Source organism: Erythranthe guttata, chromosome 3, assembly GCF_056151865.1.
Source record: "Erythranthe guttata isolate IM_541 chromosome 3, IM_541, whole genome shotgun sequence".
Lineage (NCBI taxonomy): Eukaryota > Viridiplantae > Streptophyta > Magnoliopsida > Lamiales > Phrymaceae > Erythranthe > Erythranthe guttata.
In genome coordinates, this window is record NC_142535.1 from 18,571,457 (window position 1) to 18,596,606 (window position 25,150).

At 36.9% G+C, this 25,150-nt stretch overlaps 7 protein-coding genes across 8 annotated transcripts; 4 read left to right on the forward strand and 3 right to left on the reverse strand.

The window, feature by feature from the left end:
* Positions 1-3,033, reverse strand: LOC105974467 (putative polygalacturonase At1g80170). The gene is made up of 9 exons (XM_012999573.2): positions 2,027-3,033; positions 1,812-1,940; positions 1,570-1,740; positions 1,449-1,469; positions 1,145-1,352; positions 969-1,050; positions 767-875; positions 587-703; positions 1-499 (listed from the first exon to the last, which is right to left on the reverse strand). Exons 1-9 carry the CDS (start codon positions 2,252-2,254, stop codon positions 221-223), a joined length of 1,344 nt encoding a protein of 447 aa, XP_012855027.2. The 5' UTR covers positions 2,255-3,033; the 3' UTR covers positions 1-220.
* Positions 3,034-3,679: 646 nt separating this feature from the next.
* Positions 3,680-7,112, forward strand: CBP20 (CAP-binding protein 20). The gene is made up of 8 exons (XM_012999529.2): positions 3,680-3,822; positions 4,057-4,280; positions 4,703-4,841; positions 4,934-4,967; positions 5,335-5,445; positions 6,182-6,244; positions 6,323-6,429; positions 6,760-7,112. Exons 1-8 carry the CDS (start codon positions 3,805-3,807, stop codon positions 6,832-6,834), a joined length of 771 nt encoding a protein of 256 aa, XP_012854983.1. The 5' UTR covers positions 3,680-3,804; the 3' UTR covers positions 6,835-7,112.
* Positions 7,113-7,367: 255 nt separating this feature from the next.
* LOC105974180 (protein FAR1-RELATED SEQUENCE 5-like) lies at positions 7,368-9,584 on the forward strand. The gene is made up of 3 exons (XM_088815306.1): positions 7,368-7,394; positions 7,778-8,502; positions 8,586-9,584. The coding sequence occupies exons 1-3, from the start codon at positions 7,368-7,370 to the stop codon at positions 9,103-9,105; spliced, it is 1,272 nt and encodes a 423-aa protein (XP_088671432.1). The 3' UTR covers positions 9,106-9,584.
* A 652-nt stretch (positions 9,585-10,236) lies between these two features.
* LOC148772006 (serine/threonine-protein phosphatase 7 long form homolog) lies at positions 10,237-11,203 on the reverse strand. The gene is made up of 2 exons (XM_088815950.1): positions 11,024-11,203; positions 10,237-10,950 (listed from the first exon to the last, which is right to left on the reverse strand). The coding sequence occupies exons 1-2, from the start codon at positions 11,069-11,071 to the stop codon at positions 10,339-10,341; spliced, it is 660 nt and encodes a 219-aa protein (XP_088672076.1). The 5' UTR covers positions 11,072-11,203; the 3' UTR covers positions 10,237-10,338.
* A 2,081-nt stretch (positions 11,204-13,284) lies between these two features.
* Positions 13,285-19,393, forward strand: MLH1 (MUTL-homolog 1). 2 transcript variants are annotated; one of them, XM_012999395.2, is made up of 16 exons: positions 13,285-13,623; positions 13,740-13,912; positions 14,048-14,120; positions 14,288-14,422; positions 14,505-14,715; positions 15,116-15,264; positions 15,353-15,451; positions 15,675-15,741; positions 15,881-16,016; positions 16,377-16,471; positions 16,551-16,659; positions 17,299-17,464; positions 17,868-18,029; positions 18,411-18,579; positions 18,743-18,900; positions 19,126-19,393. In XM_012999395.2, the coding sequence occupies exons 1-16, from the start codon at positions 13,357-13,359 to the stop codon at positions 19,168-19,170; spliced, it is 2,214 nt and encodes a 737-aa protein (XP_012854849.2). In that variant the 5' UTR covers positions 13,285-13,356; the 3' UTR covers positions 19,171-19,393. The 2 variants fall into 2 exon arrangements, with proteins under 2 accessions (XP_012854849.2, XP_088672074.1); XM_088815948.1 differs by lacking the exon at positions 13,285-13,623 and having other exon boundaries at positions 13,850-13,912; positions 14,048-14,106.
* Positions 19,394-19,756: 363 nt separating this feature from the next.
* On the forward strand, positions 19,757-22,853 carry LOC105974321 (putative methylesterase 12, chloroplastic). Its single transcript, XM_088815949.1, has 5 exons — positions 19,757-20,691; positions 21,150-21,389; positions 21,467-21,610; positions 22,204-22,338; positions 22,423-22,853. The coding sequence occupies exons 1-5, from the start codon at positions 20,401-20,403 to the stop codon at positions 22,693-22,695; spliced, it is 1,083 nt and encodes a 360-aa protein (XP_088672075.1). The 5' UTR covers positions 19,757-20,400; the 3' UTR covers positions 22,696-22,853.
* Positions 22,854-23,005: 152 nt separating this feature from the next.
* LOC105974322 (uncharacterized) lies at positions 23,006-24,891 on the reverse strand. Its single transcript, XM_012999398.2, has 6 exons — positions 24,554-24,891; positions 24,310-24,408; positions 23,936-23,977; positions 23,719-23,848; positions 23,314-23,415; positions 23,006-23,226 (listed from the first exon to the last, which is right to left on the reverse strand). Exons 1-6 carry the CDS (start codon positions 24,788-24,790, stop codon positions 23,117-23,119), a joined length of 720 nt encoding a protein of 239 aa, XP_012854852.1. The 5' UTR covers positions 24,791-24,891; the 3' UTR covers positions 23,006-23,116.
* Positions 24,892-25,150: the final 259 nt, after the last annotated feature.

Genomic DNA, 25,150 nt, shown 5'->3' on the forward strand with positions numbered 1-25,150 from the left:
TTTGTATGGCAAATTAAACAGAGATATATATTACAGGATCATAATTATCTAAACACAATTACTTACAGAGACAATGTTACAAGAAATTCTCTGAAAGGAAGCTGTAAGGAATATACTTATCCAGTGTGGAAACTGTGTAAAGACATGTTCGCTTATAAAACTATATTTTTGGCTACGGAATCTAAGGCTTCGAATGCGCTCAAACTATTACTAGGTTGTCTCATAGTTCTGTATGTACGATATATTCTCTGCTGCGTTCGTCTTCTTTATCGGAAGATAACAAACAGTCCGCGGGAGGTTGAACATTCCCAGAAACAGAGCCCGAAGCAGAGTTGCAGAAAGTCTCCACAGTGCCGTTTTTCCTCTGTAAGTTGATATTATCGAGAAGTATTTTTGTGCAGGGGACCGTGTCACTGCATGCAAATTTCATAGCCTCTTTGGTTCTTGAAGTCCCGCTTATATCCCGGTACACTATTTGGCTTATTTCCACTGCTGATGTCTGAGATATTTGAATCGAAAAAAAACAATTTTAGATATTGCTGTAATAATTAGAACATTTTAGACATTAAAATTAAATTAAAATAACCTGGTTTTGACAAGAAGTTGGTGAATCGCAGTAGAACTGATCGATTATAATGGGATTCGAGACGTTATCCATCCTCACGTTTTGATAGCGTACGGACCTCACGTAACCAGAGCCTCCCTATAAGACCACAAATATTATTCATTGACAGAGAAAGTTTTGATTTTTATTTTTATTATTTACCTGCCAAGTTTTGATCCTTAGACCGTTTGTGGTATCGTGAAGAAAAGCTTTATCCACTACAACTTTTTCGACTATGCCGGTAGAGTTGTTCTTCCCAAGACTACCTATGCTGGTGCGTAGTTATTACATAAAAAAAAAAAAAAAACATAAGTTTCTTCGACTTTATTCGAGTTCAATGGTGAAAAATATACTAATTTTGTACCTAATTCCATGACCAGGTCCACAGTTTATATTCTTCATTTTGATATTCGAGCTGCCATTCACAATTGAGATGCAATCATCGCCTAAAAGATCAAGATACGGAACAACGATACGTTACCCTGTTTTTTCGTCATAAGACTCGAAGCAAAAATCAAGATAAAGAAAACTTAAAAAAACCTGTTCCGATTTTGCAGTTTTCTAGGACAACATTTGTCGATCCAGTGATGTGAATTCCATCTGTGTTTGGACTGTCGCCCGGCGAGGAAACTTCCACACCACTCACACGAACCGATTCGCATCGAGAAATTACAAAGTGCATCTGTTGGCTGTTTCGGATTGTGATCCCTTTCACTCTCACAGCTGAGCTGGCATCTATAGTTAAGGCCTGCATATATCAATCAATATTTCTCCACACAATGAATGGTGTGTGTGTTGTTATTATTTCATAAGTCAAATTTAACAAGTGTTCGAAAAATCTTACCGTTGGTGCTCCTTTGCACGGCTAAAGAAGAAACGAAAAAAACGGTGTTTAGTAATAATAACACATAATCAAGATTCTTGATTAAACTAGGATATAATGTTTTTTTAATTAAAAAACTTACATTTGCTTTGTTCTTTTTGCAAGAAGCTGCCCACCAATTACTGCCCGAGCCATCGATAATCCCGTCGCCTTGGAAATACACTTTGGTTAAATTATAAAAATCGAGCCAAATTCGCGGGTTTTTTGTGTCCCACTTTTTCGGATCATCTGGCGCTACAATAGTTCCATCAATCTGCACAAATATTATGTTTTCATTTATTACTGGAAATACGAAAAGAACTGTAATGTATATATAATATTTACCTGGATTACTAACTTTTCAGCACAAGGCCCTCTAAATCTCGTCGCGTTAACTAGATAAACGCGCCCTTCCGGAACCAAGAAAACAGAGTTTTTCGATGTGCAAACTTGTTTCCATGCATTTACAAAAGCCTGAAATATATTTATACAACACATATATTACATTAAAAAAAATTAAAAAAAATGATATATTACATATATTCAGACAACATATTCACCTGAGTATCATCAGACAGTCCATCACCAACTGCACCGAATTCATCCACATTTACGGTAACTTTATTTTCGTGCTCACTTTCCGAATACAGCAACCCTGATACCTCGAAATCGTCATCTTCTTCATCTTGTATCTCGATACGGAAACTGTCGAGAGAATCTTTTTCTGTACTACTTACAACAGGCAGCACTAGTACTATAATAAAGCAAAGAAATGTCGATTTGTTCATGATTTTCTTTTAAGGATGGTGTTTGCCGTTTCTTTTTTAATGTTCGATTAGTTGGTATGCGTAAATGACATGAAGGTGTTATAGTATACATTTTGAAGGACTTTGCTTTACTCTTAAAAATAGTGGGGCCATTGCACTTAGAACAAACACTCCCTTAGTCAAAACTAAACTCGAGCACGAGTGTGATTTACGGGCTATTGTATATACTAAAGCGGGGTCCGTTTAATTTTCTTTCATCCAAAAAATAAAAATTAAAAACAATAAGATTATTAACGTAAGATTACAATGTTCTAGAGTTGCCTTTTGGATGTGATTAAAGTCTTTTTCGAATTCGAAGAATCAATGATGAGCTATTTCATCATTTCGGACGTAGAAACGAGGAAAAAAATGTTAGTTATTGGATGTTACGTACAAGAAACAATGTATGTAATGGTGGTCTATGTAATCATCTGCTTCTATATTTTCTTGATTTGCATCATTAATTATTATTACTATGATTGAAATTCATGCCATGCTTATGTTCTTTCTTCTTTCTTGTTTTTTCTTTTTCCTAATTTGTTTTTTTAAAGAAACAAATAATTAATGAAAAGGTAATACATAATCCACTTGATTATGTATTATCAAAATGCATTTCAATTCACACAACTCACATATATATGTGTGTGTGAACGGACTTATACATATATACGTGACTTTACGATGAAGGCTCGACGATTCTTCGAGTAAATTCAAACACACGATCGAGTTTATAAATATTTTTTTATATATTTTTTACTGGTGAAAATTAAATATGACATGAAAATTAAGCTAATAAATGATGAATAGAGTTTCTTCACGAAATGTTCTATGGTCACATCGATCTTTCCCATAACCAATTAAACAAGGTGTGAAGAGTGTGTAGATACATATACTATATATGCAACGGCTATATATTATCTTTGCTCATATAGATATAGGTTTTATTTAGGTAAACCACATATATACCTCACCCCACATATATATATGCTCTTTTACCTAACTAGTATTTATGGCCGTGCGATGCACCAGATAGCATTTCAAAAGTTAAAAAAAATTATTTTAGAAAATTATTAGATAAAATTAAGATAATTACAAAGATGTCATTAGAATTATTTATGGTTGCCCTAACGTTTGTTTCAACAGAATGCATGTAAATTAAAAAAATTGAGTATCATAAAATTTATATTCAATAGTTTTTTTAACATTGATTTTAATCCTCAACTCATATTCAAATAATTCCTTAGAAAAAAAAAAAAAATTTTGGTTGTAATAAAACCAAAAAGAAAAAAGAAAAAAAGGAGAGGACTTGATGGGCCCAATCACTTGGTTTAACCCGGCCCAATAACTTGGTTTGACCCGACCCAATAAAGTATTTGATTTTGATAATTGACGGCCCGGCCCATTAATCTAAACATACCCGAACTTGGAATTTATTTTGACCCGTTTAAAAGAATTGGAATTTTCGGATCTTCGGCTCCAAAGCTTCGTTAGGGCTTCGGGTTTGCTCCACTCTCTCTTGCAGGGAATCTCCGATGGCTTCCCTCTTCAAGGTAACCTCTGATTTCTTAGTATATAGTTTCATATATTTGCCGAGCAGAAACTGAATTCACCGTTCGAATTTCTACTTTAATTTTCAAGTATTTTAGTTAATACAGGTGTTTGAACATGAATTATAGCTCTCCGCAGTACAAAAAAAAAAAAAATTGTTGATAAAATTGCTCGTCGAGTTTATTCTATGTGTTGGATTGGATTTGTTTGATGAGTTTGTTTTGTGCTTTATTCAGGACCCGAATAAGCTGTCCGCGTACAGGGATAGAAGGTTTTCCGGTACGCAGGAGGAATTCGACGAGGCGCTGCTGAACTCAACCACTATTTATGTGGGGAACATGTCTTTTTACACGACGGAGGAGCAAGTTTACGAGCTGTTTACTCGTGCCGGAGAGATTAAGAAGATAGTTATGGGTTTGGACAAGAACGGCAAAACCCCTTGCGGCTTCTGCTTCATAATGTGAGTCTGTATGCCCGTTTGTTTACGCTTATTCATAGATGCTTTTGAATGATTGTGAGTGGCTAAAATTGTTTCCCCTTTCTGTCGTTTTTGTTTGGTCTCGCCGGTAAAGAAGTCGTATTAGTGACACCTAACAACAGTTAATGCTGGTTCCGGTAAACTATATGAATTACCCTACGCGTTTTAAGAGTGCTTGACTTGAATCACTCTTCCCATTTAAGACTATGATAAATAATTTTGAAGTTTCCGCCCTAGTTCTGATCTCTGTGTGCTACGAGAAACTTATATTCAGATTGTATTTATGTTTTCCTGTTAGATGAGATCCTTAAATTGCTGATGCATATTTAGTTTTTAAAAGAAAAGAAATGGAAAATATAGTTATTTATTAGCACTCTTAAATGATGGAGCTTGGCACCTATCAGGTACTACTCCAGAGAAGATGCTGAAGACTCTGTTAAATATATTAGTGGAACTATCCTCGATGACCGTCCTATTCGTGTCGACTTTGATTGGGGGTTTCAAGAAGGCAGACAATGGGGCCGTGGTCGAAGTGGTGGACAGGTTATGCTCGTTCAATTTGTTGCCCATTGCTAATTGACCTTTATTTATTTATTTTTATTTATTTATATTCATCTAATTCATTTTATGTTCAGGTGCGGGATGAATATCGTACCGACTATGATCCAGATATCCTTATGCCAATTATTTGAAACTTCGTTTCATTTGATATATTTGCTATACTGTGCCTACCCTGTTGGATTTTCGCTCTTTGGTTCTTTTTACTTAGACTTAAAAAGTTTTTTCTTGCTTGAGTGCGAAATTTTTGTCAACTTGAATTTCTTAATATTTATCTCTTTGAATGGGTTTGTATGAGCTGTTCATTTTGATAGTTGGCTTTTCCCCACCCCCCAGTCTTTATTTGGTAGCTTAGTACATGCTATCTTGTTTATTCAAACTAGCAGGAAAGAGAACAGCCAGAATACCACGGTCAAAGTTATTTAATTTATTTATGTAAGTAAAGTGATCTGAAACTAGTTTCCTTGACTAGTCACACGTAGAGGTGGTTATGGTAAATTAGTCCAGAAAGAATTGGAAGCACAGAGGCAGCTAGTGGATTATGGTGCTGGATCATTGGGTTCATTTCAACCTATTTTGGCACCTACCTGTAAGTCATTACATCATCTTTCATTAATCCAATTCAGTCACATGAGAAAAACTAATGCTCCTTACTCGATGTTTTCTTTATTTGTACTCTTCAGTCTTCTGTTTAAGTATCAAAACGAAAGATTTTTCATCATGGAGTTTCAACATTTTATTTATTCTGTAACAGATTTTTCGTGACGCATAACGGTACACATTAAGCAGATCATCTCATTCTGAAGAAGCATATATATTATTTGGATTTAAATATTTTTATCTTGAATCGAATATTTACCACTTTAAGAAATGGATACACCGTACTTGGAGTAGTGAAACGAATATTGACAATCCCATTGATGGAGCTTCTTCTGTGTGTGTATTTGTTAGTGTTCCGTTTTGACTTCTACTTGAAACTACATTATCTACATAAGCATTTTCATATTCTACATTAAGGCCACGTTTGCTTCCTAAGATGAGATTAGCCAATATAAGATCACATAACATTATGGTCCGGCTCGAAAAGTTATGGGACTAACCAAACATCCAATAAGGTCCATTTATTTAATTAATCATGGCTAACCTTACCAACCCAAACAAGGCCTGAGCTAATTATCTCATCTTGAGCTGAATTTCGGGTGCATGGAACCTGCTTTTTCTTTGCTAGGAAGCCTTTAGCTGTATAATTAAAACTGTAAGGTGAAACAGTTACATGTGTAAGTTGTGGTGTCACTGCGTTTTAACCTGACTTTAAACTCTCGCAGATGGTGGTGGTAGACATGGTGGGAATTATGGTCATGGCGGCAACAATCGGCATGGCAGAGGAGGTACTATGATCTTTTTTAATTTGTTCTTTTTTCTCCCCATAGAATTTGTTAATTTGATGCATGACTTTGGGAAAACAGATTTCCCCCGTAAGAGACAAAGAGAAGACGACAGGCGGGGCCCAGATTTCACCAGGAGAAAGTCAGACTTCGTATATCGTAGAAACCCAGACAATGAACCCAGACCTGTAAGTTTTTTATTTTCTTTTGCTTATTGCTTAGTAAATTTTCTACACCCAACTGAGCTACTTCTGTTCTTTTTCAATTTTCTCTTCCCTGTATAGATGATATATTTATAACCATTTTTAGTTGTGGCACGTATATAACTTCCTAGGCCTCGTTTGGGAACAAGGGTAGGATTTGATGGACTATATGATCCTAATCCAATTCAAATCAATCTTATTAATATTCCCAAACGAGGCCTGAGTGTATAGTATCTGTTAGTCTATAGTTCTTTTACTAAATGGACGAGTTCTAGATTAGCTGTGTTCATATTTAACGGTTATTTTGTTTTACAGGAGAAGAATCCACGATTTCGAGAGAGTGGTGATTCTGATGACGATGAAGATGATGATCGTAAGGGATCCACCTAATCAATTTCGTGGTGGCAGTGCAGAAGAACTATGTTCAGCTCTATGTTGTACGAAGAAGAAGCATTACTGATTAACTTATTTTCTTGCAAACTTCATGTTTCGTATAAATATACGAGGGTTGAGCTAAACTGCTCTAGATTAGTCACTTTGTTCCTATTTGATTTTGATATTTGTGTTGTAATTATGCATAATTATTATTTGTTGAAATTATTGTATCTCTCTACTATAGACTTTTAGATGGCAGATGAATGCAGTCGATTCCTTAAGATTTTGATTCAGCCTTGTGATTTGTGAATATGCAGCAATTGCATAGTAATACAAATTTACAAATTGGTGAGAAATTGAACTTATAATCCGATTTTTATTGGGTAATGATATATGCATGCCAAATTAAACATTCAGGCACTTTTTTACCATGATTTTTTTCCTTTTTACCATAACTATTTACCTTTTGTACTATTCCTACCAAATCTTATAAAATATAAAACTCAACATTCAAAGTGAAAAATTTTAGATATTCAACAATTTTTGCGATGAATCCAAACAACCTAGACCCGAATGTAAGTTTTTCGTTTTTTTCCCACAATGTTATATGCTCGTGTGAATTTACGCGAGCACTTGGCAAGTGCTCGTGTAAATTCACACGAGTAGATGAATTTTATTTTTTATTCATTTGCTCGTGTGAATTTACGCGAGCACTTGCCAAGTGCTCGCGTAAATTCACACGAGCTCAAGAACGATTTTTTTTTTTTTTTTTATTTGCTCGTGTGATTTCACACGAGCAGAGAAGGTTTGCTCGTGTGAAATCACACGAGCAGAACTTCTCTGTTCGAGTGAAATCACACGAGCAAGGCAATTTTTTTTTTTTTTTTTTTTTTTTTATTTTTTTTTGAGTTTTATTCTTTAGTTTTATAATTTGCTAACTACATTAATATAAAAACAGGAAGTATACATAGATGTGGATGAAGATATTGAAACATTTGAGCTACATGATTTCAGTGAATTTTTCACAATTTCGACTGCATTTGATAGTAAAGATGCACTAGTCGAGTGGGCGATGAATATGGCCATCAGTCAAGGACATGAGATTAGGCGACAGTCTTACCACGAGGGCCGACAATATTTAACTTGTAAAAGAGCCTATAAGAGTCGAGGAAAAAATGCAAATGTCAAAACAAGCCGGAAGTCCGGTTCAATAAAGTGTAAATGCCCTTTTGCGCTATGGGGTAAAGAGGGTCGTGATGGATTATGGCGCCTTACCATAAAAAATGGCAATCACAATCATAATCCTCATAAATATCCACAAGGACTACGTTCGCTAAGTCGCCTGACTGAAGAGCAACGAGAAGTGACAAAGATACTGAAAAAGAGCCATGTGAAGCCGAAAGAAATTTTGCATCATCTGAGACAGATGAATCCGGATACGGCTGCGGCCTTGAGAGATGTGTACAATGAATCACAGAAAATTAGACGAGAGGAAATGAAAGGAAAAACAGTTATACAACATCTGTGGCACGAACTAAGTGAGAGTGGATACAGCAAATGGCATCGAACAAATCCAGCTGGTGATGCAGTGCAAGACGTTATGTTTGCGCACCCTAATTCAATAAAGCTTTTGCAGTTATTTCCATACGTCATCTTGATGGATTGCACGTACAAGACTAACAGGTAATAATTATTTAAATGTGAATTACATTTATTATATTATATTATATATAAGAGTTGACTAAATTATAATTACCTTCATGTAGATATGAAATGCCTCTTTTGGAGATCATTGGGGTTACTCCCGTGGGAAGGAACTTCACTATTGCCGTTGCTTTTATGTCACGTGAAGATGAGGACACTTATGCATGGACATTGCGATGTTTGCGAGACATATTACCAATCGGGATAGAACCAGAAGTGATACTGACAGATCGTGAGTTGGGCCTACTGAAAGCGTTGCCAAACGTGTTTCCACATTCGCATCACATGTTATGTTTATATCACATAAACAGAAACGTTGAGGCAAACGCGTCAAAATTCTTGGGTAACACCAAGTTGGGTGTACTGTTCCGGAGGACGGTGTGGGCAAAGTTAGTCGAATCTGAGACTGAGGAAGAATACGAATGCAACTATAGAGAGATAGTTAGTTTGTACGGGCAATATCCGAAGTTGATAACTTACATCAATGAAACGTGGTTGATTTATAAGGAGAGATTTGTTAAGTGTTGGACCAACAACATCGTTCATTTCGGTAACACGACGACTAACAGGTATATAAATTGATTTTACTATAAACTCGTTACGTACAATCTTTTATACACATGTTACATTTATTCATTATTTGAGTGTTTTCTCGAAACAAGGTAGAGAGTGCACATCGTGCATCGAAGCGTTGGATCCAAACATCGACTGGAGCTATGGATACAGTTCAAAATGCACTAGATGCGCAAGTTGACCTTCAAATTAATGAATTGAAGGTGGAAAACGAAAGCAGTAGAACAGTCAGGATGTACAGTACTTCACTGTCGTGCTTCGGTGCTTTGGTATATAACGTATCACACAAAGCACTGGACCTGTTGGATAAAGAGTACAAAAAGTTGGAAAAGAATCCGGATAGTTGCAACTGTTACCTAAGGCGAACCCACGGACTCCCGTGTGCGTGTATGATTGCAGTTAAAATTGCTGAGGGAGATACTTTTTATCCGCAACAGTTACATCCATTCTGGAGAACGTTGGTTGTCGAGCCGAACTCGGATCCATGGGAGGACGAGGAGGAACCGTTTGATCGCAACGTTGCAATTAAGAAAGTTCTTCTCGATGAGTTCGAGAAGTTATCAAACAAAGATTACATGTCCCTAAAAAATGCGGCCGACTATTTACGGGACCAAAATAATCCTTCTTCAACGCATTTACAAGAGCCGTCATTTGTGAAGGCTAAGGGACGACCTAAGAATAACTCGATGAAGAGGAACTTGTCCGGACATGAGCACATGATGAATCGGAAGTCCGAAGTTAAATCTTCTTCGGGCTCTAAGGGTCGCAAAACCCCGACCGAAAGGACCCCACAGTCAAAATTTGAAGCTGGTACGCCAGAGTCAAAGGTTAAAGGTCGTCCTCGCGGACGTACTAAATCGACTGAAGAATCAGTTGTTACTGCCGGGGACCGGGTCAATTTCTTTTCAACGCAATGGTATTAATACAAATTAAAACGCACGAGCAGAGCTATAATTTTTATTTTTTATTTTTTATTTTTTTTTCTTTTTTTAATTCGTTAATAATACAAATTAAAATATAATTTCGTTCGATACAACATAATTATAATCCGTACAAATAACTAAATAAGTAAGTCCGATAACAACGTAAACAAAATACGAGCAAATAAGAAATATCCGCAAATCCAAAATAAAACATCCGTACAAAAAACTAAATCCGAAAACAAACAACAAATCACAACACACGAATACCAATTGTCAGGTGCAAAAAATCCGAAACTAATACACAAATAGATAACATGTTCTACTGTCCACCCCTCGACCCCCGACCCCGAGTCCTCGGACCTCCCCCGCGACCTCTCCTAGGTAAGAGACGCAAATAGTGGGCATGTGGCGTCAACAAGTCCCTCAACTGCGGCTGAATGCTCAGGAATGCCTCTGCTGCGTCGTCACCAGTCAAACCGAACACGATCGGAACTAGGAGCCGAGCTATATCGTTGGCGAACGGCTGGTCTGGCGGCACTGCAGCAACAACCCGTTCTGCAGGCGGAACATTATCAGGGTTGCTAATGAACCGGTGCGTCCGCTCGATGTACCACTTCATGTACTCCTCGGCAACTGTTTCCGGCGGCCAGGCTTCAGGGTATTGCGACAGGTCAATGAAGTTGGCGTACTCGTTCTGCCACATGCCGCCAGGAGCGTGGAAAGTGACTTTGTGTCCCGCGCCAAACAAGCCGCGGTTATGTGGCAAGTTCGATTCAATTATCGGGAAAGGAATAGTCTGGACTCTTCCAAACTGCCGCAACGCTCGGTCGGGCATGTACGGCTCCACTATATCCATGAACTGTATCGTGCCGTAATACATGCTCCGAGGGTGTAAGTAATGTGCACCGGTACCATACGGGGTCCAACAAACCTAAGCATATTTTAAACTAATTAGAAAAATCCGTAACTCTACTATAGACATAATTAGAAAAATTATTACTCACATCTCTTTCGGTCATGGCGTCGAGTATTTTCCGGTATTCCTGCAGCATGGTTTTATTGCCTCCACCATGGGCCCACCTTCTGCATCGAGGCTCAAACTTGGCATATGAACGGGAAAGAGGTGGTCGAAAGCAGGGGAAATGCTCAAAGATCCAACACTGCAAACAAACACCAATGAATAAATAAATAAAATAGAAGTTTAAATAAATAAATAATTACTTATAAAGGTACACGTACCAGAAGGAGAATAACACATCCACAGAGACTGTTCATCCCAGCGCGGGTGGCAATACCCAATTGGCGGTACATGTTTGCTAAGCATGCCGAAGCCCACGAATATTTGCCGACATTATCGAGATCGTTGGTAAAATGGATCCACCACGGCTTCATGTTACACGCTGTTTTGTCTACAAACAAAACAGACCCAAGCAGAAACATCAAGTAGCCCTTCATCTTCTTCTCGTCTGTGGCGGAGGGAAGGGTCAACTGATCTCTCACCTTAACCCAACCAACTCCATTGTTTCGAAACATGTCATTGGTGTCCATCAGACCGAGACCCAATACAGATGCAAGACTCTGTGAGCACTCTTCTACCGGGCGAATTTCAGACACTGCTGGTCCGTCCAGCCGCAACCCCAGGATGAAAGCGACATCGTGGAGCGTGATCGTCATCTCGCCCCATGGCATGTGGAAACTGTTCGTCTCCGTCTGCCACCTCTCCACGAAAGCTAGCATGAGGTTCTTGTTCATCTTCTTCAGAAAACAGTCTCGTAAGTGGTAAAGACCTGTAGCCTCCAGCCTCGCAATCATCGTGTTATCCTGCGGGCCGCGGTAGTCCTCGAGTGCTTTGGTCCTCGACTCGCACCGTGTAGTTTCACGGCGCTCCTGAAAAATATTGCATGTATTGTTAGCTAAAAAAATGAATAATATAAGAATTATGTAAAGCACGTGTTGACAGAAAAACTTACATATCCTTCCCAAATGTACATCGCTATATGCGACTTGAACCATCGCATAAACTCTAAATTTTGCGGCCCTCCCTCGCACGGACCCTCCAAGTACGCCGGACCAGGCAGCTGCGGAAAGGGTAAGGCACGACCAGCTCTACGATCCTGATGTACATCATCTTCCTCCACCTCCTCGTCAGTATCCATATTATCTGGATTGTTGTTGTGGTCATCATCATCGTCGGCATGTGGCAATGTACTACGAGCTAGCTGGAGATCGTGTGTAGGTCGACAGGGTCCGGCTCCAGCTGCAACAGCTTCTCGTCTCAATCTCTCTTCTTCCCGCTGTAACGCTGCTTCTCGAGCTAACTGCTTTCTTCTACGGGCGGAAGCAAGGACATCTCGGTCTCCAATGCGATCCGGATCTTCCGGATTGTCACCCTTTCCGCTCAAGGCTTTCATTAAGCTCTTGCCTTTACCGGCAACTTGACTCATAAGACTTTTCCCCCGGCCTCCTGCCATCTACATTTTAAATAAACACTTTATTAATATTTCATTTAATAAAAAAAAGCATTTAAATAATGAAACGAAAAAAAAAAAAAAAAAAATTAATTGGTTCTGCTCGCGCAAAAATGTACGAGCATTTCAACAGTGCTCGTGTGAAATCAGGCGAGCACTGTTGAAATGCTCGTGCATTTTTGCGTGAGCAGAATAAATGCAGTTTATTAAATTTATAAAAAAAAAAAAAATAAAATAAAAAAATAAAATAAAATTAAGTTGCTCGCGTGGATTTACACGAGCGCAGTGGATGCGCTCGTGTAAATCCACGCGAGCAACTTAAAAACCGGTTTTAATTGCAATAAATTTATAAAAAAAAAAAAAAAAAAAAAATTGAAACGCTCGCCTGATTTTACGCGAGCGAAGTGGATGCGCTCGCGTAAAATCAGGCGAGCGTTCCCAAGTATCGTTTTTTTTCGTTTTTTTTTCGGATTCGTAATCTACATAACAAGAGGATCGTAAAAACGTAAAAATTACCTCCGATCTGTTGACGATTTGCACGGGCTTTGCGAAAGAAAATCGAAAGGGTAGAGAGAGTTTTTTGAGTTTTTTACCTTTTGTTTTTTGAGAAATGGTAAAAAATGTGCCTGAATGTTTAATTTGTGCCTGCACAAATCATTTCAGATTTTTATTTTATTCGGGCTACGATCAAACTTAAAATCTGATTCCGGCCCTTAATTTTGCTGTGAGATAATTAAGTACCGAGCCCGAAAAATGGGCCCACATTTAGGCCCATATGGTCTATTTGGCGCCAAATCTATTCCTTCCTCCCCAAACACCACCGCGAAAACCCGTGATTTCGAAACCCTACCATTTCTCGATTCCCAGCAATGGATATGGAAATCGAGAGCTGCGAGCCTATTGATATGGAAGAATCCACACCTAATCCAGCTCACAGGGAGCCACCCAGTATCCGCCGCCTGGATGAAGCGGTGGTGAACAGAATCGCCGCCGGTGAGGTCATCCAACGGCCGGTCTCCGCCGTGAAAGAGCTCATCGAGAACAGCATAGACGCCGGTTCCACTTCTATTTCCGTTCTAGTTAAAGACGGTGGCCTGAAACTCATCCAAGTCTCCGATGACGGCCACGGAATTCGAGTACGCACCTTTTTCTTTATCTGAATTTTTTTTACTGGCGTAGTTTTCCTCTTCCCCTTTTAAATATCCTATTTTACTAATTTCAGCTTAATTTTTTGTTTTTTATTTGAGTATAGTACGAAGATCTGCCAATATTATGTGAAAGGCATACAACCTCTAAACTGAGTAAATTTGAGGATTTAATGTCTATCAAATCAATGGGGTTTAGAGGTGAGGCTTTGGCAAGTATGACGTACGTTGGTCATGTCACAGTCACAACCATTACCAAGGGTCAGTTGCATGGCTACAGGTAATCATGTGCTCCACATATTGTTTTGGGAGTTTTTTTCGTTAGTTACGTTTCTGGCGGATTGACGAAGATGATGTAATTTACCATTCTTTTGTACATTAATATTGTCTTATTTTATGCATTTTTATTTTTTAGGGCAACTTATAAAGATGGTGTAATGGAGAACGAACCAAAAGCATGTGCAGCTGTTAAAGGTACTCAAATCATGGTATGCGGCTTATGGTGGTGCCACACTTTTCTAATTTTCTGTGCGCTGTAACACTAGATTTATATAGTTAAGATTCAAGATGTTTATGGTTTTTATATTTTTATGTTTAAACTTATAAACCTTTTGATAACACCGTTGCCATGACACTATCTGCATCTCTTTGGCAGATTGAAAATTTATTTTATAACATGGCTGCTCGGAGGAAATCACTTCAGAATTCTGCTGATGACTATCCTAAAATTGTCGACCTAATTTGTCGGTTTGCCATCCATCATACAAATGTGAACTTCTCTTGCAGAAAGGTTTGTCTATCACTAAGGTTCACTTCTGTTCATCTTTTTGTGGACACAACTGATGTGTTGATGGGATTTTTATTTGTCTTAGCATGGAGCTGCTAGAGCAGATGTTAACTCAGTTGCTACTTCCTCAAGGCTTGATGCAATCAGATCTGTTTATGGGGTATCAGTTGCACAAAATCTTTTGAGTATAGAAGCTTCGGATGACGATCCTTCAAATTCAGTTTTTGAAATGGATGGTTTTATTTCTAATTCCAATTACGCCGCAAAGAAGATAACTATGGTGCTTTTCATTAATGGTAGGCATTATACCATGATCTGTGCTGAGATTGTCAATAATGTGGTGTATGTTTTGTTTAATCTTCTTCATATATAGTTGAAGCCCTTTATGCTGTTTGTAGATGAGAAGGTTGCACTTAGTTAATTTCTCACTTAGGCATTGAAACACATTTACACAAGCTTGGTGCTCGTAGTTCGCATTTCTTATTTCCTTTTCTTTTTGTATTCTTGCAATATGGGACTTTGTGCTTTATCTCTATCTCTATCTCTGCTCTAGCATTATAGTAGGTTTGAAGCACTTACTCATGTTTTTGAAACATATATCACGAAGTTGCCAATCTGTCAAATGGTGATTCTTCCAGACTCTTGATTATTACTTCTACTGATTTTTTTTTTTTTTTTTTGGTTCACTTTTTCCAGATAGACTGGTGGAGTGTGGTGCTCTAAAGAGGGCAATTGAAATTATTTATGCTGCAACATTGCCCAAGGCATCAAAGCCATTCATCTACATGTCAATCAAATTGCCACCTGAGCACATTGATGTGAATGTACATCCAACAAAGAGAGAGGTGCCTTTTATAAAGTTAACAATACACGAGGACTTGAAGTGAGTAAAAACGCCCACTTAACATATTTCATGTGACTATTGATGCTCAGGTAAGCCTTCTGAATCAAGAAGTTATAATTGAGAAGATACAGTCTGTTTTGGAGTCAAAATTGAGGAACTCCAACGAGTCACGCACATTTCAAGAACAGGTATTTTCAGCAATCTCTGAATGTCATTTTACTTAAGACCTGCAGTCTTGTTGTCTCCATGGCTTAGAAAAATGCCTGTAGAGCTGCAAAAGATTTATTGATTAAGGGATAATCTTCTTTAGTTGTCTCTGTAGGTTTCGTGCTATGCTCTCACATCCGCTCCTCTGTTATACACACTGTTTTCTTACTTTGCTGTTCTATTTTTTCTTTTTCTTCGAGGCAGAGGGTGGATTCTTCATCTGTTTCTATTTCTATGAGCAAAGATTCCCAAAATCATCGCTCGTCTTCTGGTATGCTAACCATTTCTCCGTCCTTTTTTTCTTTTTTTCCCTGTTGTACGTCAGTGAAGGGTATTATATTATTTCCTACATTTGTTTGTTATAGTGCACTGCTTTTGAATTTTTTAACCTTTCTATGTAAACTTTGTAGGCTTAAAATCGCAGAAAGTTCCAGTGCGCAAAATGGTGCGAACTGATTCCCAGGATCCTGCAGGAAGGTTGCATGCATACTTGCAAGTTAAGCCGTCTAGTCAACTGCAAGGAACGTCTTCTTTGGCCTCTGTAAGGTAGTTTCCATCTTCTTCTGGTGCTTTTACATCTGTAATAAAGAAATCATATGTTATGATTTTTGGGTACACAGACTATCAAACGTATTCATTTATAAAGGGCCAGATACATGGGAAAGGACTACTATTCTTGATTTCTTGGATTGAACACTGAATAATATAGGGCTTATAACCTAGCCAAATCATGTTAAATTTATTGCTTTGCATTTGAGCAACGCGGGAGTTGATTTATTGTGCATTCTACGGGTATCATTTTCAGTATCATGAAGGTGGCCATTTTTGCATGCTTATTTCAAATTAAAAATGCAGCCTGTGGTTTTGTGATTCTTCATAATAGCGTTGCTTCTTTTTTAACCGCAGGTCTTCAATCAGACAACGGAGGAACCCTAGAGAAACTGCAGATCTTACTAGCATTCAGGAACTTACCAGAGAGATTGATTCTAGCTGTCATTCTGGTTAATTAATCTCCTTGCTAATTAGGGAACTCTTTTCACAAAATATGTGAATGGCATTCACTGACTTGTGTTGTTATAGAGCTGCTGGATATTGTGGGGAACTGCTCATATATTGGGATGGCAGATGATGTTTTTGCCCTGCTGCAGCATAATACTCACCTTTATCTTGCTAATGTGGTCAACTTGAGGTGATTTATTCATTTCCTTTTCACATTTGTTTCCAGGGGCATTTGCGAAATATAATACTTGTCCAAAACAGAAAAAATGTAACATAGCAGCGAACAATGTAGGCGCTCATACAATCCCCCTTTGTAGGTCATGGTAGTGTCATGTGCCCTTACTTCCATAAAAAATCTTTTGCACATTGAAATTGCTAACCTTTTCTTCTGTCTTCTCCTTTAAAACTTTTGACTGTGAAAGCTCACTTGGTATAGAATTTTGGCATCATTAAAGCCTTTTATGATTGGTAATCTTTGAAGCAATATCGGGCTGTTGTAGCAGAATACATTTCTTGAACTTTTTTGGCAAACAAAACACAAATTGAACTAGAAGTATATTAGAGCTACACTTTTGATTCTTAGTTTTGTCCTCTTGATGATGTGATATTAAGGTTAAGCTTATGTAACAAAACCCTTTTTGGGAGAGCAGATGAATAAACTTGCTCTTATAAACTGTGCCTATGTTATGCTTTATGATCCATGAATATGATGCTTGCTTTTGTCCAATTCCAATACCATGGACTATCTTAAGATCTATCCTGTAAGCCAATAGTCTTACTTATATGAGTTATCTGATTATTTTCTGTTCTTCTTCTGACTCCACTACAGCAAAGAGCTTATGTACCAACAAGTTTTACGGCGATTTGCCCATTTTAGTGCTATTCAATTGAGTGATCCTGCTCCACTGCCAGATCTGATAATGCTGGCACTGAAAGAGCAGGATTTGGATTCAGAAGGCAATGAAAACGATGACCTGAAAGAAAAGATTGCAGAAGTAACTCATCTTAACACTAACTCCTAAATTTCTGCTATAAAGATTTGCTTATATGATTTTGATTCGATTGTTCCATCTTGCACGCACTTGTCTTTGCTTTTGCACATCTGAAGGAGCTTTTGGATGTTTGCTTTTAATGTTCTAATAAGATTTCCTTGCTAGTAATACTGTTATTAAGACTTAGTTCAGATAAATGGTGGATTATATCCTGTCAGGTTTGTTGTCGACAATATTAATAGAAGAATAAGGTTAATCTACTTTAATCATTGTGCTCTATTCTACAGATGTAACTTAGAAGAAAGTCAAATAAAATGTAAACGAAATCTTTTTTGTTTTATTTCTCCAACTAAAGTCAGTTGGTGATTCAAGTTTCTCTAAATCCTTCTTGTTTTTTGGTTGTTAGATGAATACAGAACTGATAAAGCAGAGGGCTGAGATGCTGGAGGAGTATTTTGGCATTTATGTTGACCAAAATGGTAATTTGTCCAGATTACCCATCGTACTTGACCAATACACCCCTGACATGGATCGGGTCCCAGAGTTAATTCTTTGCTTGGGCAATGATGTGAGTTCTGTATAAATTATTTTTTAATTTGTATTTTCAACTGATGTTTAAGCATGGATTGTCTCAAGCGGAATGAACATTCTGATGTTATATAGCAACTGAGTCTATGAAGTTATAGAGTGAATAGCAATTTATGCAGCCTGTGTTTGGTGACATTCTGTAGGCTAGTCATTTCAACTACACAATATATAGGTTCTTTTCCTTAATGAGTCCTTCCCTTGTCTGATGTATCACTTGTTGTAGAGTGCTAAGTGGTGAGAACTCTAATTGGGGCACTGCATACTGTTCTACATTTCATTTTAGTTAATGGCGTTGTCTGCCAAATTCTCATTATTTTTCTGTTCAGACTATAATTCAGTGCCGTGTGTATTTGTTTTGCAGGTTAATTGGGATGATGAGAAAATATGTTTCCAAACAATCGCTGCTGCTATTGGAAATTTCTATGCCTTTAATCCCCCTTTGTTACCTAATCCATCAGGTGATGGTTTGCAATTTTATAAGAAAGTGCCTTCAACCACTTCTGAAGACGGAAATGCCTCAGGAAGTGCCGGTAAAGCTGTTATTGAAATGCATATAATTAAATACTTCATTACATTTCTTAGATCATATTTAGCCCTGAGAATTTCCTCCTTTTTTTTTTTTTTTTTTTTTTTTTTTTTCTCTCGTTTCTGATCTTGGTTTTAATCCGCACTTGTGTATAATATTGTTAACAGATGATTCGAAAGAGGAAGAAATTGAGCAAGAACTTCTTTCGGAGGCGGAAAGTGCTTGGTCTCAGCGTGAATGGTCAATACAGCATGTTTTGTTCCCTTCCATGAGACTTTTTCTCAAGCCTCCTACTTCAATGGCTACAAACGGAACATTCGTCAAGGTACTAGAACTTGAGAAGTTGTTTGTTATTTTTACTTAGCAATTGCTTCTAAATGTTCTATTTCACAATTTGCCAACTGTTCATCTCAATTTTACATAATCCATTTTTTGCGGAGATGTTCTGTATCGTGTTTTTCCAAATAATTGCCACATAGATCTATCCATGTGTATTTCCTATACATTATCCCGAGTTTAATTCTAAACATGTAATTGTTCGACTTTACAGGTTGCTTCACTGGAGAAACTGTACAAAATCTTCGAAAGATGTTAGTTGTTGCAATTGGAGTTACAAAATTACACATTATCGAAAGCTTGGTCTATCTACTTAGCACCTTTTGACTTTTTCTCAGAGACTATTAGCTGTATTTGATTCGTAATGTAATATAGTAGTAGTAGCTAATATTCGGAGAATCACAGTCACATAATGTATGCACCTAACTTGCAGCTGTCAACTTCAATTTCTTGGATATGCATTAATGAATTTCACCTGCAAATATAACACAAACACGCACAATGTGCAGTTTCCTGGAAGTTTCAAGTTTTCGCTTAAGAAGTTGGCATTGATGTTCACGCGCTCTGTAATTTGGGCATGTCATCATTCTAAACTAATTTCGATAATATAACGATATCAATGTAATGTTTACATTAAGTAGCGGTAATATTTAAAAAATGCTAAAAATCGAAATATAGGGACGACAAAATCACTAATTACATGTATGTAGAAGTAGCATCTTAGGTGACCGGACCCTGTATGTATGAATATTGAATTGAATATCCTGTATCTAGTAGTAAGCCTAAACCTTGGACCATGATGTAATAATTTTTCTTCTTTTGACTTTGTGCTGCTAAATCACAACAATATTTACAAAGTTATCATTTATCAAGAATCAGGTCCACCACCTTTCTTGACTATCCAACCAATTTGGCGGAGCAATTCTGAAAACAAGGAACAAATTAGGGAACCCAAATAAATATATTACTTGATAATTAAGATTTTTATTTTTATTTTTATATTCAAAAAAAGAGTCAACACATCCACAGAGAGAGAGAGAGAGAGAGAGAGAGAGAGTTGCTCCATCTGTCTTACTCTGGTTAATAAGTGAGAGTGAGTGCAGATACAATAAACGTTGAAAAGGATTGTACGTATTAAATAGGTTGTTGCTTGCATTTGCAGTTGAGCTGGTTCTTGTTTTGTTTGTTCCCTTCTCCTACATTTTCCTTCTTTATTTCTTTTTTCCTTGTCATTTTTTTGGCTACTAATAATTATTGCCACAAATTAAATCATATTCTAAAGCCACCCCTCTCTACCACCCTCCACCTTCACCACCTACTGTTCTCTCTCTCCCTCCCTTATTTTAGTGATTTTTCAAGAAAATAAAATCTGGGTTTTGTTAAAAATCGAATCTTTTGGGGCACCACCATTCCTCACTAATTTTAGTGATTTTTCAAGAAATTAAAATCTGGGTTTTGCTAAAAATTGAATCTTTTGGGGCACCAAAAAATGGGTAATAAATTCATTTGTATGAGCAAGAAGGATATGAAGAATGGTGGGATTGGATCAAAAAGCAAAAGGGGTGGTTCAATTTCAAAGCGGCGGAGCTCAATGGAGGAAGAATTGCTTCACAGGCAAGCTCTAGCTATGGCTATTCAGCAGCATCAGCTCTCTCAGAGATTCGATAGTAATAATAATGGTTCCATGTCTCGTCGCATTGGATCCACCTCCTCCCGCCGCCGCGGCGCCGCCGCCGCCACTTCTTCCGATCCTTTCTCTCCTAGTACTAATGCTAAACAGGTGAATTTTTTGCCCCCCTTTTACTATTATAGTTTGTGAACATGATTTGCTACTTGGTTTTTCTATTTTTGCTTGCGTTTAATGAGTAATAATGATTAAGATCTAAAGGTAAAAAAAAGTTGGGTTCTTGGTTTTATCTGCTTTTATTTATATTAATCGATTGTTATACTAATTTAAGTGCTATAGGGAAAAAAGTGTCATGATGCTGCTAAAAGGTTGGGGATAAAGTTCTCAACTTTTCGATTTTTTTTTTGTAGTAAATCAACTTTTCGATTAAGAAAGAGTGAAAAGGGAGATCTTTCTTAACTTCTAATTTTTTAGTAGCTTAATTAATAGTTTTGTTATTTAATTGATTTTTAGAATCCTAAGCCTTGATCAGATGGATGAATCATAAGTATTTTCGTTTCCTTGACGTTTGTTTCACTTCGTTATATTAAGTATACAACGTTTATATATAGTTGCCAGAGTTTTTGGAGAATATCAAGACGAAGAAATTTGTTTTAGTGCACGGTGAAGGGTTCGGAGCTTGGTGTTGGTATAAAAGTATTGCTCTATTAGAGGAAAGCGGTTTACTTCCGATTGCATTGGATCTATCGGGATCCGGAATTGACCTAACCGATATAAAAGATGTCAATACATTGGCTGACTACTCAAAACCATTGGTCGATTTTCTGCAGAAATTACCGGAGGATGATAAGGTAAGAAATAGTTTGTTTTTCTCTTAGGCATTTGTTTTGGTCCGTGTTTTTTGTAATAGGGTTTTCTTTTTCCGTAGGTAATATTGGTTGGTCACAGTAGTGGGGGTGCTTGCGTTTCGTACGCGTTGGAGCATTTTCCTGAGAAGATTTCGAAAGCTGTTTATCTTTGTGCTACGATGGTATCCGATGGGCAGAAACCTTTCGATGTGTTTGCTGAAGAGGTGAGTTTTGAAGTTTTGAATTCTGTTTATTGTCAAAAATCTAAATTCAAAATTATGAAAAATAAGTCATTTTGATGAAATCGGACTGATGGGATCGGAATTAGCACTTTCGGAAAAAACTCGGATTTTTATTGTTTCGGAAGTGAAAAACTGATTCCAATTCCGTTTCAAATAAAATCGTAATTTCGGAAATTGGAATGGTAGAACTTGTTCCGAAACCGGAAATTTTCGGATCGGAATCGGCGGAATTCAGATAATTCCCATTTTTTAGTCATCTAATAATATGGTTATAAGTGTAAAATTTGGATTTTATTTTATTTTTTGAATTTTTGGAAATTAAAACCGAATCGGAAATCAGAATCTCATATTTATTTCAATTCCAATCAAAAAAAAAAACTCGGAAATCAGAATTTTGGAATTTGAAATGAAAAATATTGTTCCAAGATCGGAAATTTTTCGAATGGAATCGGCGGAAATCGGAAATTCCGTTCCAATTTCCACCTCTCGGTCTGCCTACAGAAATCATATTTACTTTTCTGAGGTAGGCATTTTCTATTTTTCATGCCTTTAAATATGTTTTTTCTTCCTTGCAGCTTGGTTCTGCAGAACTTTTTTCACCAGAATCGAAGTCTCTAATTTACGGAAACGGAAAAGACAATCCTCCAACAGGATTCATGTTCGAGAAGCAGCATATGCATGGCTTATACTTCAATCAATCTCCCTCAAAGGTACTTTATAACATATTACACTATATTTTACGATTACGCCACTCGGACAAACAACGTAAGATTTACTATCTTCTTGTTTCATAGGATGTTGCTTTAGCAATGGTTTCAATGAGACCAATACCACTTGGTCCTATGATGGAGAAACTGTCTTTATCATCGGAAAAATACGGAACCGGTAGAAGATTCTATATTCAGTCTTTGGATGACCATGCACTTTCCCCCGACGTGCAAGAAAAGCTAGTGAGAGAAAATCCACCCGAAGGAGTCTTCAAGATCAAAGGCAGCGATCATTGCCCTTTCTTCTCGAAGCCGCAGTCTTTACATAAAATTTTGCTCGATATAGCTCAAATTGCTTAAGTAACAATTTCTTCCTTTATTTTTTATTTATAAAGATTTTCGGGGGATTTCTTTGCTATATAGTTAACGGTGTACAATATTGTATGTCAAATCTGTTCAATACATATAGAAAAATGATTCAGTTTCAGTAATCTTAATTTTCTTGCATTTTGTTTTAATTATGTCGTCGTAGTTTCTTTAGGATGAATTTCTTGTTTCTACTAGCCAGTTTTCGGTGTTTAATTTACGAGGTTTATTTTCTTGATAATGGGTTTCTTGCAATAATCACAGAAAACCCAAAAGGAACATGTTTATTAAATGACAATAAACCTCATACAAGATAAACTTTAAATTAAATACTTTCAAAAGATGATCAATCTCTTACATAATTATTTGTAGTATTACAATTGCAATTTGAGAGTAGTTGCTAATTTCGATGTCACTACGAAGTAATGCTCAAACCAATCTCTTGTTTCTCGTCTTCGACTTCGTCTTCGAACTCGTTTTGTAGCCTCCCAAGAAAGCTTAGCATGTTCTCCAAACCCTTTTCATCTGTAAAATAAGACATACATATAAGACACAATTCGATTTAATTGTCCTAATCTGAACGGAAGTAAAAATCGAGGTTCGATCCATTACCGAATCGTGGTATAGTGTGGCCCTTTGGATGACGAATCACGAGGGGGTCTATAAAAGAATCCAGCAGTTCAGTTCCATGCTGCTTCAAGAAATCTTGATCCCCTGTTTTTTTTAGGACACAAAAATTTAGAAAAAAAACAAATAGTAAAATCTTTCTGTAATTCAAAACATTTAATTAAACACATTAATGTACAAACAAATTTCAATCAATTTACCTAAAAATGGCAGCTGTAATAGTTAGGCAAAGCTACCATTCCATAAGTTGTAGTTAATTAGGCAATAAATATTCATCTTGATATAGTTATTGTATATAACTAAAATAGATCCTAATCTAGGGGTTTATTGACTTTATTCTAATATAACTAATTCAGAATCGAAAATCGAATATTCGAAAAGTAGAATTACCTAAGAAGTGAACTGAGGGGCATTGAATTTGCGAAGAAAAAGCGTTCTCGACAATCGATGGATCTCTGAATTTTGCACCCCCGATAATTACCAGCACTTTAATCTTGGGTACTCTTGTAAGAGCCACACCCTGTAACACCGAAAAACAAATAAAAGTCGGCTTAACGATTAAACAAACCAAACCAAACCCCGTTAGTAGGTGTTAAGTAATGCTTACCTTGGCTTGTAATCCGGGCAATGCAGCTGATAAAATTGCTCCCTGATTTTTCAAATATCAAACTCAAATATCAGTTGACAATTAGTTATATGCACCTGAAACAACGATTGAATTCGATAATGATGTTACGTGCACCTAACTTCTATATATGATCGAAAATTATTGAAATTAAACATGATGTTTGTTACATGCACCTAAAATTCATGAAAGAACAAGAACGCATTCTTGCATAACAAATTCATCCAACTATCGGAAACTAAAAATTCGATGTGTTTGAAGTTCGAACACCACCCATTCTTACATTATCACATAGAACAATTGCAATTAGAGTGAAATTAAATTAATAAATTGATTGTAAGGAAATATTAAAATACCTGTGAAAAACCAAGAAGGCCATCAAACGGCCCTTTTTCGATCATGCAATCTTCTATATAAGCAAGACACTCATCAAAATTTTCATATTTCGTAAATTCCTGAAAAAAAATAACAATTAAAAAAAAAAAGAAGACAAAAACCCATTTTCAATTACAATAAAAACAGCTCAATAAATCGGCATATATTTATTTATTTATTAATTAAATTTAAGGAAAACGCCAAAAAAAAAAAAAAAAGCAAAACCTTGTTGAACTGGAACCACTCATAATATGGAGGATCAAAGATTCCTTCCACATCGGATTTTCCCTGACAGGGAAAAGGGGCGTCGACGAAAACAAGATCCAATTTGTTGAGAACAGATTCCGGCCATTTTCCGGTGACTTGTTTCCTGATGATTTCGCCGCTGGTCCGGAATCCATGGAGGCATAACAATCTCAGTTTCCTTTCAGCAGCTTTGAATTCTTTTCCTTCACTCCCCATTTTATGGAATTCAAATTTTGCTGGAAAACAAATCTCTCTTGTTTTGAGCTCCGCTGGTTCTGGGGAGATTGTTTTGCGTGTGCACGAACAGATTCTTTTCGGCAATATATACATCTATTTTATATATATATAATTATATTAAAAAAAAAATGTGTAATTATTGAATGTGGGACTATTGCAATTTCTTTGTTGACTGCACTAAAAAAATAAAAAAAAAAAAATTAATAATAATAATAAAAGTGTGAGAGTCGTTTAAAATGGACTGGTGGTTGTGGAGACGCCACATGTGGCGTAGCCGTGGAATATTCTTTCAAAGTGTATATACACGAGTTGTGACCTCGGCACACACGCATGTGTAAC